This window comes from Chionomys nivalis, chromosome X (genome assembly GCF_950005125.1).
Source record: "Chionomys nivalis chromosome X, mChiNiv1.1, whole genome shotgun sequence".
Classification (NCBI taxonomy): domain Eukaryota; kingdom Metazoa; phylum Chordata; class Mammalia; order Rodentia; family Cricetidae; genus Chionomys; species Chionomys nivalis.
Window position 1 is genome coordinate 33,588,518 of NC_080112.1, and position 16,612 is coordinate 33,605,129.

The window sequence follows — 16,612 nt, forward strand, 5'->3', positions numbered from 1 at the left end:
ATAAATGCTTATTATGGTGTTGTGAATATTAAATGAGGCAGGGTTTAGGAAACAGGAACTTTCCAGATATGGTTCTTGCTCATATCCAACAGAATTCTTTTCACAACTTCTGGTGTTAATGGAAGTGATTCCTTCCAGCGCATTCTGTCTTTTTCTCCATTTGTTCCTGCATTCAGGGCTATTTTACCATTTTCCCCATCTTACCATTTTACCATGCATGAGTCATAGCCCTCTGTGGAAAAAATGATAGAGATGGGCCATTTTCCACATAAGGAATAGATGTTCTTGTCTAGTCATGTGTGTCTTTAAAATACAAGGGTCTAGAGTTAGAGCTAATAGTAGTACTTTAAAATTTTCCTTCCTCCTACTAAAATAGTTTATATACATTCTTTATATGTGTGTATCTCTAATGTTAATTTCAATTCCTTAATTTTCTCCTGCTTAAGACTATTGTGGATGCATGATAATTGAAGATGAGGACGCACCAATTGCAATCACTCTGGATGACACCAAACCAGATGGATCAGTGCCTGCCATCATGGGGTAAGTTAGAGCTGGGTGCAGTTTCTAATTTGTGTTGGTATAGGTGCTGGCAAAGTTATTTCATTATAATTAAACTCAATCAATAATACATATAAACTATATCATGTTTCCATGTGTTAGCATATCCATAGCAATGTTTTTGTGTGTGGCACAAGAATGCCAGAAAACTACTAAACTTGACACCATTTTTAACTACCTATTCTCTATAAAAACTTACATGCTGTATGATAGTCAGCGTTTTCTAAAGACAGGATGTCTGCAGTCATTTTGGAAAGAGAACAACTTTACCCTATAAAACCTTTCAAATACAGTGTCTCTGTACTTGATCTGCTTTCCAAACACTGGTTGCATACAAAGTATCAGTGTCAATATAACCCAGGCCACAAGTGGATGGCCTGTGGTTGTCATTCACCAGGAATGCTTCTTTTGTCTTCAGAAGTGCACTGATGGCCGGGCAGTGGTGGCGCACGCCTTTAATCCCAGCACTTGGGAGGCAGAGGCAGGCGGATCTCTGTGAGTTCGAGACCAGCCTGGTCTACAAGAGCTAGTTCCAGGACAGGCTCCAAAACCACAGAGAAACCCTGTCTCGAAAAACCAAAAAAAAAAAAAAAAAAAAAAAGAAGTGCACTGATAATTCACCAGTCTGGGAACTAGTGCTCTGGAGAAGGAAGTGGGCCCTCACAAAGGAAATGCTAAGGAGAGACACACCTTCCTAGTTGCCTACTTTTCTCCTTCTAAAATATCCTATATACATAGAAAGCCTTTAATTTTGTTGCACTATAACAAAATAACACATGTTGATAATAGTCAAATGACTTTTAGAGACCAATGGTTTCTGATTTGGGGAAATTCAGGCCTCCTTGCTGAAGAGATAGTTGAGCTTTATAAATATCGCATCATGCCATTTTGGGAAAGCTAAAAGAGAAAGGGGTCAGACCCAAGTTCCAAGGAACCTAAGAAGCAGGTTCTGCCTGGGTACTCATAAAATGGTTACTAAACGCTCCTCTGGCTGTAATGTAAGAAATAGTACTAAATTCCTGAGGCAGGCAGGAACATACAGTATAATGACCATAAAAAGCCATATATCCTGTTCATTTTTCATCCCACTGAGCAAGACAGGATCCAGGTAGTTTAGCCAGCTTGGCATTTCTATAGGCAACAAAAAGCAAATCAGGGTACCTGTTTCAGAAAGTCAGTGATAGTTCAGTTATGGATGGAAGAACTTCAGATGTCCTTCTCTTATGCTCCACTGGAATTGGTTGGCTTTATAACAGGGACATATGTGTTGGCATTCTTCCAAGTATGCTGGAATTATTTAGGAAATGCTAAAATGATGTATTTATTGTTTTAACTTTATTTTATTGCTAAAAGATGTATATCTGTGTGAAAAATATTTTAATAATATCTACTTTGTGGAATGATCAAATCGGGTTTGTTATTATATCCTTTACCTCATATGGTTATTTTTTATGATAAGAACATTAAAAACTTTGTTTAACTATTTTAAAATATATAATAAATTAATATTAACTATGGTCACCCTACTGTTCAGTAGATCACCGAATTTATTCCTCCAGTTTAACTGGTACTTTATGTTTATGGGAGGCCAGACATTACTTTTTTTCAAATATGAAGAACCACTGAAAACAATTGTGATGCAAGAGATCTCATTCCTTCCTTCTGTTTAAAATGCAGAACAGAGATTTTAAAAGGTAGATGGTTTCTCTGTCCTCCCTTGCATCTCACTTATGTTAGGAGATAAGTTCTCCTTTACTGTAAATAGCATTTTATTAGCTTGGAGCCAGAGCCAGAGGAATCTGCAAGCTGACCTCCAAAAGTAGCTTCAAGTGTACTTGCCTTCTCATGATTTCCCATTTCCACAAACCTAAAACTCTGTTCCTTTGTTTCTAAAATGTGTTGTTCTTTGTTATATATGTAGTATAAGCCAGACTTGCCACTTCTAGGATACTTTTCGCCAGTGTGTCTCCTAAAGGACAAACACTGCGAAGGATAATAAACTTGCATATTTTTCTTTTCTTTTTTATTTAAAATTTTTTTATTTCATATACAAACCCCAGTTCCCCCTCCCTTCCCTTTTCCCACCCTTCCCTCTTCCCCCCATCCCACCCCAAACCACTCCTCAGAGGAGGTAGGGCCTCCCTTGGGGAGTCAACAGAGTCTCACATATCATTTTTCTTTTGTAAATCTCTTTTGTTGTTATTATTACAACAATATGAGGATTGAGAAGAAATATTTCATCTTTCATTACTGTTGTTGATAGCTACTCTTGTTACATTAGGTCAGTAGCTTCCACCCTCTCCTATTTTGTATGTACAACACTGCATATTGAACCTAGGGTCTGGTACATGCTAGGCAAATGTCTTCTACTATTTTGTATGATTTATTTTGATATAGGGTCTCACTAAATTACTCTGCAGCAAAACTGGTTTTAAACTTTCCTGCTTCAGAATCCTGAGTAGCTGCAATTGCAGGACTGTGCTACCAGACTCAGTTCAATTGCTTGTGCTTTCTTCCTCCCTCTAACCCTCCTTTCTTCCTTCCCTCCCTCCTTCCTTTTCCTTTCTCTTGAGGCAGGTTCTCATATAGCCAAACTTGGTTTGTAATTGAGACTGACCTTTAACTTCTGATCCTCTGGCCTCCACCTTCTAAATGCTGGGATTGCAGACATATGCCAGCACATCTGACTTTGTACTTTGTTCCTGATAATGAAAACCTTGTAGATTATCACTTCTACTTTGGTCTTTGCATTTGGCCCTAAGAGCCTCAAAAACAAGGGTAATAATTAACTAGCACTGTGTTTGTAATAACCATCACCTTTTAGAAATTGTACTTTAGAACTATTAAATGTCTTCAATGCAACTCCGGCATGTTTGATTTCCACAGTAAATGGCTAAAGAAAGTTGAACAGTATTTGTCCATAGTTAAAGTGATTATTGTATTCCTAGTGAGATTTTATAGTTGATAAACAACACTGTCTTTGAAGTCACAACCATACAAAATCAGCTGACTAATAATTTAATTTTTCATCAGATCTTGGTAATTTTCTTTAAAATAGTATATAAGTCTAAACTTAATGATTATTGCACAAACCTAAAATATAACCAAATCCATTAATTTTGAGTCAAAACTAAAAGTGCTAACTCAAGCAAAATTATTATTGTATCCTATAATGTTGACTCGTTCAAATATCATTTTAATTCATTCATTTTTAAATATTAAGACACAAATGCTGGATTTCATTATGGCATTTCCATCCATACTTTGTTTTTGCAGATACTTCTCTTCCATTCTCCATCCCCATCCTCTAGTACCCCTCTTGCTGGTATCTTTATTTAAATAATATGCATCTGCCTCTGAAACTCCATCCTGTGTTAACATTCTTTGTATCTTTGCTTCTCTGAACATTTTCTAATAGCAGTTTTAAAAGAGTTGCTAGTCAAATTGATGAACACTTCTATTCAGGGGTGAGGAGAAGAGGAAATATCCCCTTTCAGCCTTGATCTATCTATCTATCTATCTATCTATCTATCTATCTATCTATTTGATCTCTCTAGAAAAAAAGTAAAATTTTAGCCATTTTTAATGAAGAAATAGTTTCATTACACTAGTTCATTTAGATTGGTAGTGGATACTGGAAAATAGATCCAGAACTTTCTATATACTGATCAAGTGCTTTACCACTGAGCTATGTCATCACACCTCCCTTGAATTTTATAATATATCTATTTCTATTAATAGTATAAGTAAGGATTTCATCTCACAATTGAATTCTTTAAAATGTATGTACAGTTAATATCATTGATATAATATATAGGATCTATTTGACTAAAGGGGCCAGATAGATTATAGTTGAGTTTTACTGAGTTAGTTTGTTGGGAGGCTCTATTTAATCATTTCCCAAGGAAGCTGACTTAGAGACATGGGTACAGGAGACTTATTGGGGTGAACTTTAGGCCCTTATGGAAGGGAAGGAATCAGAGAGAATGTTGAATGTCAGTGCTGTCTAAACCAAGATCTCAGCCAGCCCCTAGAAATATGGAAGCTGGAATGACCTTTCACGCTTGTTCCAAACTTAGACAAGGGAATGGGCCAACTTTATCATTGGGTATCAATTGCCTCTTAGGAGGGGCAAGATATTGTTCCAGGAACTTATCTGCTGGTGAATATAATTGCTGGGGAAGGGTTTAATATGTGAACTAAGGGCACCAATTACTGGTTTTGAAGAGCATTTGGGCAGGGAGTGAGGGGTGTATCATTGCATTTATGGTAGGTGTATATTAATAATTGTCCAGTTTTTATTGAGTGTCATTGCCATGATAATCATCTAATGCAATCTTAATATGCCTAACATCTAATTTCCTATAATATCAAATATGATGTTAAATTTTAGAAGTAAAATATTGATCAAGAAATTATCTGTTAATTAGGAACTCACAGTCTAGCAGAGTTTTGGATGCAGAGGAAACCTGAAGACAGGATGGCATTTGCTGTAGGGGAAGGGGAGGGTTGGGAGAGTTCATTAATGCTGAGTAGATAGTGGTATGTATTTATCATGACTATAACTGTCCATTCAAATGTGGCTTCTTTCTCCAGCTTCATACTTGCCCGGAAAGCTGATCGACTTGCTAAACTACATAAAGAAATAAGGTAAACAATTTATATCTGAAAAATCAATAAATGTTGCCTTTACATTTTGTTTGTTGCACCAACAATAGTAGAACAATAGCAAGAAGAGCACAATATTTTACAAATATTCCCAACCTCAACAATTCAACTTTTTAAATACTTTGCTATGTTCTCCTTGGTCAAGTCAATTTCTATGTGCATGTGTTAATTTTACACATTTGTGTTCATTTTATGTGGTTAAGAGATAGGGTTTTCCTGTGAGATAATTGAAGGTAGCCAGAATACTGTAATAGAGCCCTCATGGCTTAGCCACTTTTCCTAAGAGCACTATCACTTTGAATACCATCACTTTGGTAATAAAGTTCTAACAAGGAAAAAACTTAATGTGGTGTGTGTGTGTGTGTGTGTGTGCATGCACGTGCACATGTGCATGTATATATGTGTTGGCTCATGCATACCATAACACATGAGTGGAGAACAGGGAACAGTTTTGAGGTATCAGTTTTCTTCTACCTTGAAATGGGTTCCAGGAATTGAACTCAAATCATCAGGATTACATAGCAAGCATGTGTACTCACTGAATCATCCTACTAACTCTAACATAGGAATTTTGGAGGGTTGCATACATTCAGATATTAGCCATGTGACAAAGTCAAGAGAAGCGGATAACACATCCACACTTTTTTTTCATTCCACCACAGTAAGCTTGACGTTTTCTGTTGGATTTCCTGCATTTCCTTTCTATTAATAATAAAATAAATACCAAACTGGAGGTAGACATTTGGTTATGATTCCACATACGGGCTGAACTGTAAAGATTTTGTAAGCCAAAACCTTTACTGAATACATCAGTGATAAGAACAGTAGTTTTCAAAACTGACTTGCCTAACTCTCACAAAAAGTATTTGGAAAGTCTAATCTCTTGAGGCTTATAGAATATGATTCAGTAGGTCTGAAGTAGAGACTTAGAGTTTGTATTTTTTAACTACCTGCTCAAGTGATTATAAGGAGGAGACAGTTTGATAAGCTAGTGGTTTAATACAACTATAAAATGTTGTGCATGGTGGCCTCATTTGGCTGCAGTTTAAAATATATTCTATTTAAGGACAAACTAATCTAAATACATTACTCTGAGTGGAGAATATATCTCAGTGGTAAAACACATCTATTTTTGTGTGTGAAACCCAGTGTTTCATCCCTGTCACACATACATAGAACCTATTTCTGTATAACATTATTGTCTTCCATATATCTTCTCAAAAGTTTTAATTTAAATGAGGGAAGTGAATGGGAAAGATAATTCTCTGATGTGTTTATACAAGCTTGTCTTTGGCTCATATAATAATATGAAATACAGTAAATGTTATTTTATTATGTTTTTATTATTTATGATTAAAAGTTAATTACAATGAAGGTTGAATTTTAGGTTTAGTTCTAATTTAGTAAAGATTTTATTATACGTAAAGAAAATAAGTTAAACACATCAAGCTTTTTAGAATACTGATTGACAATATTCTTATTTGTCTTGGCAATAGTCTTAACTGACTCTGAATGTCTGAATTACTGCTTATAATCTCTCATAAAGTTAGAATCTGTAATCTCTTTGTGGCACAGAAAAGAGGATGCAATGTAGAAGGAACTGCTGGCAGGCTGCGTTCCCACCCAGCTCCCGCACAGCTAGCTTTACACCCGAAATAACAACACACAAATTGTATTCATTTAAACACTGCCTGGCCCATTAGTTTCAGCCTCTTACTGGCTAATGCTCACATCTTGATTAACCCATTTCTAATAATCTGTGTAGCACCACAAGGTGGTGGCTTACTGGGAAAGATTCAGCATGTCTGATGTGGCGGCTGGCTCCATGGCGCCTGCCTCACTTCCCTTCTTCCCAGCATTCTGTCTACTCCACCCACCTAATTTTCTGCCCTATCAAAAGGCCAAGGCAGTCTTTTTATCAACCAATGAAAGTAACACATAGAGAGAAGGCCCACTTACATCAATACAATACTGGACTGAGCATAGAATTTGACTCAACACATATTGAGCACCTACTATGGACAGAATGCTCTGAATTGTAAAGGTTTGCCTTCCCATTGCTCAACTAAATAAAGGAATCTGAAGCTCACTGAACTTCAGCTTCATCTCTTGAATGGAGAATTTAGATTTGACAGAGAAAGCAAGTAAACTTATGACTTCTTCCTGTATGTTAGGGCTTTTAGTCAAGCATTTTCTAACAGTCCTAGAATGAACATATCCACTTAACATTGTGTGACATCATTCATGAGTGACGTTTGTCTCCTTTAACACCTTACATAAGCCGGGCGGTGGTGGCGCACGCCTTTAATCCCAGCACTCGGGAGGCAAAAGGCAGGCAGATCTCTGTGAGTTCGAGGCCAGCCTGGACTACAAGAGCTAGTTCCAGGACAGGAACGAAAAGCTATGGAGAAACCCTTTCTCGAAAAATCCAAAATAAATAAATAAATAAATAAATAAAACCTTACATAAAAACAGTATACCAATAAATGGCATGTATAATTCTACCTCCTCTTCTCGACTTAACCTTCTGTACTTACGTGATAGGAGTCTAAGAGTTATATATATATCAATGGTATAAAAACAATGATATCAAGAGTGATAAGCTTAAATTTTGTTCCACACTATTTAGAGAAATTGGGGTTATATTTTAAAAATATTTTCTAATGTAATTGGCAATATAAACTTGTATATTTTTATGGTTGGTTCTTTAATACTAGTAAGCTTGGCTCTTGCATGTATGTGTGCACTCACAATACATATTTTTAACCATTTTTTTCACTTGTTCTTAATGCTTTTTTATGGGTTTGAATTACACCTTTCCCTCGTTTTCATAAAAATTATTTTCTGATTGTTCATTAGCCTTTAACAAATATTTCAGACACATTTTCACATGTTTAAACTATTTAAAAACTAAAAAGAGTAAATGTCAGTAGTATATATTCAATACTTGAGATAGAGCCATTAACTTAGAAGATGGGTAGATTTAGTAACTTAGGTTTTAAAAAAGTTTACCAGGAATAGTTGTGAGTTTTAATTGTATCTTCTTTCATGAAGAGATTAGCTAGGCATGGTAGAATACACCTATAATCCAAACACTCAAGAGGCCGAGACAAGGGAATCACAGCAAGTTTGAAGCCACCCTTATCTCCATAGCAAGTTACAGGCTATACATAGTGAGACTTTGACTTTTAAAAAAGGAAAATTCTGTTGCTTCCTCAAATTATTGTACTGAGGCATATGATATTAATCAGCATATAGAAATACACTGAGACATATAAGCTAAGTACAGGGATTAATTGACTATTTGTTTTTTTGTTTGTTTGTTTTTGTTTTTTTGGTTTTGGTGGAAGTACTTTATTTATTTATTTATTTATTAAAGATTTCTGCCTCCTCCCCACCACCACCTCCCATTTCCCTCCCCCAATCAAGTCCCCCTCCCTCGTCAGCCCTAAGAGCAATCAGGGTTCCCTGCCCTGTGGGAAGTCCAAATACCATCCACCTCCATCCCGGTCTAGTAAGAGGAGTATCCAAACTGCCTAGGAGCCAACAAAGCCAGTACGTGCAGTAGGATAAAAAACCCATTGCCATTGTTCTTGAGTTCTCAGTAGTCCTCATTGTCCGCTATGTTCAGCGAGTCCGGTTTTATCCCATGCTTTTTCTGACCCAGGCCAGCTGGCCTTGGTGAGTTCCCGATAGAACATCCCCATTGTCTCAGTGTGTGAGTGCCCCCCTCGCGGTCCTGAGTTCTTTGCTCGTGCTCTCTCTCCTTCTGCTCCTGATTTGGACCTTGAGATTTCAGTCCGGTGCTTCAATGTGGGTCTTTGTATCTGTCTCCTTTCATCGCCTGATGAAGGTTACTGTTCAGGAGGATGCCTATATGTTTTTCTTTGGGTTCACCTTCTTATTTAGCTTCTCTAGGATCACGAATTCTAGGCTCAATGTCCTTTATTTATGGCTAGAAACCAAATATGAGTGAGTACATCCCATGTTCCTCTTTTTGGGTCTGGCTTACCTCACTCAGGATAATGTTTTCTATTTCCGTCCATTTGCATGCAAAATTCAAGAAGTCATTGTTTTTTACTGCTGAGTAGTACTCTAATATGTATATATTCCATACTTCATCCATTCTTCCATTGAAGGGCATCTAGGTTGTTTCCAGGTTCTGGCTATTACAAACAATGCTGCTATGACTATATGACTATTTGTTTTATAGTTACAGAAGGCTATTAAGTTTTATTTTTTCTTCAAGGAAGTCACTATCAAGTACCCTAGAACTTAATGTGTTTATACTATGCCCATCAGTTATTACTTATTTAACATACTTTTGCTCTTCTCTATAGGAAGAGGAAAATCTGTGAGCTCTATGCCAAAGTTCTGGGATCTCAAGAAGCTTTACATGTAAGAACCCCTAGTCTTTAACAGACTTTGCTCTGTTTAAATTAAAGCAAGTTCTGGTTTCTTGTAAGTCTTAAGCGGTGAATAGAAATAGGTGTGTTTAATTTAGAGAATTAATTTCAGTAATCCAAAAGTATTAAAAATATGACATTCCTTTGGGCTTTTTAAATATTCACTGCATAATAGACATTCAAATGTAGTAAGAGACGTAGGGCTACAATCATTATGTCACGGATCATTGAGATTAGTCTGCAAAACAGAGATCCTGTGCTTCTGTCATTGTCAAGTGCTTGCTATTAAATAAAAAACCCCAGATATGTCACTATGTGTTGCTGAAGGCTTTGTGATATATATTTTACACACCAGGCTTAATGTTTGCCCTGGTAAAGATATGCTAATTCATTTCTCCACGTGGAGAATCAATTCATACCTCATTTGGCACTCCGAGGTTTTTTTTATACTGCTTCTGAAAGTAGTGAGAAGGAAACGGCTTCTGAAGAGCCTACCAATAGCTGAGGACTTTTTCTGTGTATTATTGTTTAAACTGTGCAAATACTAAACATTTAGAATGTGATAGGGGAGTCATGGGGAAAAAAAGTGCTCCCCAAGGAGCACTTTCATCTTGTGTCCTTTGAGCAGTATTTTTATCATGTACTTTTCCAGCTTAGCAAAGGGATATGAAATAATGTTTTGTGCTCATCTTTTACTTGCTCCCTCCCACCCTGCCATTATTAGTGATGCCTGGGTAGATTGGAAAGTAAAGTCCACTTTCTTAAACACTCCAGAATTTGGAGAAGACCTTTCCAAAAGCTAATTGTTAGTAGTGTTTCCTGAAGACTTAGCTTTACATTCTACTATCTGCATGGATGAGAGCATCCTTGCTACCAATTATTGGGCTACGTTTTGACTACCTTAGGCAAGATGTTAAGAAAATCTGTGTTTTTATTTTACAATGTACTCTTTTTTTTTCTTGCAGTGCTGGAAATTAAACTTGGGATCTTGTGCATGTTATGAAAGTGATCTACCACTCAGTTTCATTCCTGGACTGATGTTTTTCTCTCTTCCCCTCCTCCTTCTTCCCACTTTCCTTTTCTTTCTAATTTTCTTATTTATTTTCATTGTACTGGGGCTCAAACTCAGGGCCTGGCACATACACTCCACAGAGTCCCATTACCACTTTATACTTTAAATATAAGCTGTTTTGTTATTGTAACATACACAAGGCCTTCACTGTTGACAGGTAACAGTTCTACTTTTATTTCCTTTTGTAATTTTTTTCTCATTGAACTACAGCCAGTCCATTATGAAGAGAAGAACTGGTGTGAAGAGCAGTACTCTGGAGGTTGCTACACAGCCTACTTCCCTCCCGGCATCATGACACAGTATGGAAGGTACTGCCCCATCACTGCACCAACTCATACAGGGGTGGCAACACATTCAAACAAGCTGTTTTCAATAAGGCTTGTAGAAATAGACAATACTCTTATTTGTAAATCCCCGATAAATAGTCAGCTTGTAAATCAATGGATGCCCCCGAGAAATGGATGTTAACACATAGAGTTGTAGCAGAGTACTAGGCAGGATGTCAGATGTCAACAGCATTTGTGAGATGAAGACAACTACATTGTCCTTTGAGAAGCCCTTTGAATTCTCCTCAGCATTTATTTTCACAGGGTTACCCAGCCACAGGACAATGGATGTGTTTGTCCAACTCATCTGTCTTGTCAACAGAGGGGCACCATATATTCTTCTTCAAAGGAAAAATTCCTAAGTGTATACAGCTGAGATGGGAAGAGATGAGATCTACATGGCCTTGTAGTCTACCCTTACTTAGAAATACCATGTTTCATATACATTGTTATTTCTTTTTCATGTAGGCATAGGATTCAGGGTTACTTGCTCAGTTTCAAGAGATGCTACATAGGAGTACTGTACCCATATGTTCTCACAGGCTGACTAGCTGGCTGAAAATATGTCATCATCACCTTTAGTGATGAGTAAACTTACAGTCTACTTCTCCCAGGCTTGATAATTTAGATCCTTGTGCACAGGTATAGAAAGCAAAGAATAGCCTTTTACTTTGGGCTGAGTCTCATGAGTGTTTTCTCCTTGATTGTTTTCCCTTCCTTTTGTGGACTAGATGAAGACAGTGATTGGCTCGTTTCCCCTCAGCACATTTCCATTTAACTCTGTGTGACCTCTTTATTTCCTTGAAGGGTGATTCGCCAGCCAGTGGGCAGAATTTACTTTGCAGGCACGGAGACAGCTACACAGTGGAGTGGTTACATGGAAGGAGCAGTCCAAGCTGGAGAACGAGCAGCTAGAGAGGTAAGGGAGGAATCTAAGGTGCACTTCTTTTTCAGTTGTAATTACATCTCAGGAAGCAGTACTGAGAATTGAATTGAAGGCATCATGCATGAGAGGTATGGGGTATACCAATGAGCTGTAGCCTAGCCCTGTGACAGCATTCTTGTCATCTTGTCTTTCTTGTTGTTTGTTTTATGTTTGTATGGATATAGTACAACAAAGTAGATTTTGGGGCTATTTTATTGACATATATATGTGCTATTTGTATTTCTTGTGCATATTTGTGGGGTACACGTTGATATTTTGATGCCTATGAATAATATGCAACAATCAAATCAAGATAATTAGCATCTCCTTCATATCAAACATGTATTGTTTCTTTGAATCATTCAAAATCCTTTCTTCTAGCTCTTTGAAACTATATAGTAAATTGTGATTATTCATAGTGACCCTATATTGCTATAGAATGTTAGAATTTGTTCTTCCCTTTGAACTATATTTTGATACCTATTATTCACTCTCAGTAGTCTTACTCCTTGTTGCCTTTCTTAACTTCTGGTGGCCTCTGTTCTTTTTTCTACTTCTATAAGATCCACTTTATTTGGCCTCTGCATATAATGGATAGCATGTGCTATTTGTATTTCTAGGGATGACAGATTTCATTTAAGGTTGTATTGTCCTTTATGCTCATCCAAGTTGTAAGATTGATAACATTTCATTCTTATTTAAAGCTGAATAATGTTCCATTGTATGTGAATAACAAATTTTCATTATCCATTCATCCATCTATTTCTTGACCCTGATAGACACTGATAATTATGTATAGATTTCTTCGACACCCACCTGTGGGTTTATCAATGTTTAATATGTTTTGAGTCTATCAAAAATATATAATGTCACATTATAATGCCATAGTCACTTCTCTTTCAGGTCTTGAATGCTCTAGGAAAAGTTGCCAAGAAAGACATATGGGTTCAAGAGCCTGACTCTAAGGTAAGTTTGGCTACTCCATCTCTATAGACAAGCTACAAGGCAAAAAAAAAAAATTGCATTGCCCTTCTTTCAGCCTTTATTATAGATGTAACTGTCTTGGGGATAGAAATGCACACTATTACATATAGACTTTGTTTCTTCTAGCTGTGCAAGAATTTCTGTTAATGATCTATGTTCATTTATCTAGGATGTTCCAGCATTTGAAATTACCCACACCTTCTTGGAGAGGAACCTGCCTTCCGTGCCAGGGCTACTAAAGATCACTGGTTTTTCCACCTCTGTGGCTCTTCTCTGCTTTGTATTGTACAAGTTTAAACTGCTGCCGTGATCCTGAATTTTTTTCACCCTCAGGCCTCCTGCTTGATCATCCTTAGCACCATCACCATTAAAAGAAAAATGTGGATGAATTACAGCCTGGGTCACTGGGCCATTCAAGTGCACTTGATTTAACCCTCCTCAGTTTAATCTCGGTCTTTGTAAAGTGATAACAATGCAAAGAATCACCTAGCTAATTTTAGTAAGATTAAGTTTCATTCTGTTTATTACACTAATTTGTGTTTGCTGGTAGAATAAAATCCTGTGAGTATTTGATTTCAAAAAGGTGAAATACTTGTGAGGAATAATTTCTGGGTTCTGTTTTTCTTGCCTTTAACGCAAAATAGTTGATGGTTTCAGAAATAAAACATTTGACTTATTGTGATTTTCATGTAGCTACCCAAATGTGCAGAATAAAATGGTGGCTGAAATGTTCTCTAGGTATCCTCACTGACCAGTTCCATGTGAGACAAACTACAATAGGTACTTTCTTTTCTAAACTGTATCTAAACATGAATTGGCCCTTGTAAGTAACATTCTGTGCTGATTTAAAGAAAGTAGCATTTTTTCATAGAATTGGATCCCTAAACCACCTGTGTCTTCAATGTGGTTAAATATTAGTATGTATGCCATTTTCTCTCAAGTACCGAAGGACACATAAAATTTTCTCTATTGTTATTTATTGAGACAGTCAAATACAGAAATAAAATTAAGGCTCAATCTGATAACATTACTTGTTTTAATTATTAGGTTTTATGACAACAATTAAATTAAATGATTTTATATACCCAGATTGAGTTCTTGATCTTAGAAGTATTGAGTATTGTGAGCCTGGAATTGTACCTATCTATTCTCTTTTCTATTTGAAAAAAAAAAATACTGTCAATTAAAAGAAAAAAAAAAACACTTTCCATAGGTTTCAACCACAAAGCCCTTCCTCTTTTAAAAAAATATAAACATATTTTTTATTTAAGAAAAATTAAAAGATTGCTAGCACATGCCAGTCAACCCAAGTTTATTACACTAGATTTGTCCTAAATACAAACTTAAACCTCTGGATGATGATGTGAGGACTTGAGATATTTAAAGTTTTGCCCATTCTAAGAGCAAAGATCTAGTTTTTCTGCCCTGCTTTATCTTGTAATTCAAAAGCATTTTAACTAACTTAAAAGATTCAGTGATGTCTTATTCTCCAGTACATAAGGAGTTGCCTGGGTTCATATCAAACTGCAGTGAGAATTCTCATCACTAATCTGTTAGAGTTGTGTGTATTAACTTACTGATTAACTCAGCCCTGACACACCTTGAGAAATGATTTAAACAGCTGAACTGGCAATGGTTCTAACAGTATTCAGATTATTAGCATTGAACTATTGAACGTTGAAAATCTCCTGACTTTGCAGTTTACCCTCTTCTGCTTCTTAGAAATCCAATTAATCCATCCTAATGATATCAATCCTATTAAGCTACAGCTTGGGTATTAAAATGATTTCTAGTACAGATGCACTTTGATATGTAATGAGAGTTGAGAAACACCATACATGAGGTTGTCTACCACAAAGATATAACATAGATCTTTTCTCTATGACAGAGGAAAAAAAAGTCATTTTAAGAGGTTGATAATCCTAATCCCCTTCGCAGTTCTGAATACCAGTTGGCCTTTTTAATAATTAGGATGAGAATTAGATATAAGAAGTACACCTTTTTGTCACAGCTGTTAAATATGGACTCATTATGATGAAAAAAGTTAAACTTTACTGAAAGACCGTGAACTTTATTTTGCTTGATGATTGTGAACTTGGTGCCCAATGTTCCATGTCCAATGTTGGCCCCAGTGCTACATGTGAATGTTTGTCTATGTATATGATTTGACACTGAAGTAAGATTTTGTCTGTATGGTACTGGGTTTTGTTGTTAATAAAATGTGATGCCACCTTCATTCAGATAGACTTCTCTTTTTGGCTGATAGTTCTATCAGAAGGTTCAAATGGGTTCCCATGGCCAGAAATCTACAGAGGATGAACTTCTAAAAAGTATTTGATATTGAGACTTCAGATTCTCAACACTGGGTTTCGTCTTCAAGCCCAGGAGTAGATCAAATGCTATAATATTATAGTTGGTCTGGCTGGGCCACAGTTGTGTATTCTACCTACAATTTGTGGTTTCTCACCTAATTAGTTTATGGTGCCTAGAGCAGATCACTGGGATTCTCTGCCTCAGTTTCCCTATCTGGGCAAAGATTATCATGAGACCTTATAGAGAAGTAAAGAGTAGATGACCTATGAGTTGTGTGTCACTCAGAAAGGTACAAATTCCTTTTGATGACTTCTGGTCATCAAAAATTAAAAACTGTTGCTGATGGTTTGGTTTGCTTGACCAAATTGTTCACAAGTCTCTCACTTTAAAAAAAATAAGAAATCTGTTTTATATCATTTGAATACCAAATTATTTGTGGTTGCCTTTTATTCTCACAAAATACCAACCAAGTAAAATTACTGGGGTTGGTAAAAGAGGCCTACGTTAGAAGTTTAAAAAGACAGACGACACAGCAAAAGCCATCTTTAGTGCCTGTCCTAGCAACCCCTGTTATTCATATGTTCTGCTCATATATCCATGTCATGGCTGACGAGAGCATGCTATATACCATAACATGCTGGGCGGGGGTGAGGGAAATTTCTCACTATCTATAGGAACCACCATCTTTCTTCTGTGTTGACTTACAGAATTCTTGTAAGCAGGAGGGCAATCGTGAAATGGTTAAATCTAAAACTATGCTGTTCATAGTATACAGAAAAATCCATAAACAGTCCCTAAACAGAAGAACCTGGTGAGACCTTGAAAGGAGGAGGAAAACAAAAGAAGGCACTATGTAACAGCAAGTTTCCGTTTCCTCTAGAAAACAAAGTTACTAAGTAACAGCAACAATGTTTTGTTCTTTTCTCTAACTCAGGGCTTTTGTTCCCTTTGGCCAAGGCCATTCTCTTAACAGTTCTAAGATAAGGCAAGCCTCAAAGTGATAATTTGTTTTTTGTTTAAATAAAAGTGATTGATTTAAGCTGTAGTTACTGAAGGTAGCTTTGGAGGCCTCAAGTAAAAATATGGCCAAGACATACTCTAGACCTCCTTTAATTCATGTGTAATCATTCTGCCCACTGACTTAAACTCCTATACAGTCTCACTTTTGTGTAAGCCAGCTTTTCCTATCAATAAGCCTCAGATATTTCCCATGAACCACTAAAGTCCATGTATGGGGAGTGGAGTGGTATGGCATGGGTGTGTACTGGGGGAAAGGAGTGCTGGTTGAGGCTGAGGGAGAAATGGGAAAGATGCTAAAAGGTCCACGAAACAGCACACCAATGAGAGTCCTAACAGG

General features: G+C 36.7%; 1 protein-coding gene across 1 annotated transcript in view; it reads left to right on the forward strand.

The window, feature by feature from the left end:
* Positions 1–15,178, forward strand: part of Maoa (monoamine oxidase A) — a 67,726-nt gene extending 52,548 nt beyond the window's left edge. The window contains exons 9-15 of the mRNA XM_057759982.1: positions 447–543; positions 5,158–5,211; positions 9,570–9,627; positions 10,918–11,015; positions 11,841–11,952; positions 12,862–12,924; positions 13,112–15,178. Coding sequence (XP_057615965.1) covers positions 447–543; positions 5,158–5,211; positions 9,570–9,627; positions 10,918–11,015; positions 11,841–11,952; positions 12,862–12,924; positions 13,112–13,252 — 623 coding nt within the window. The 3' untranslated portion in view covers positions 13,253–15,178. The remainder of the gene's footprint in view (positions 1–446; positions 544–5,157; positions 5,212–9,569; positions 9,628–10,917; positions 11,016–11,840; positions 11,953–12,861; positions 12,925–13,111) is intronic.
* The last annotated feature ends 1,434 nt before the right edge of the window (positions 15,179–16,612 follow it).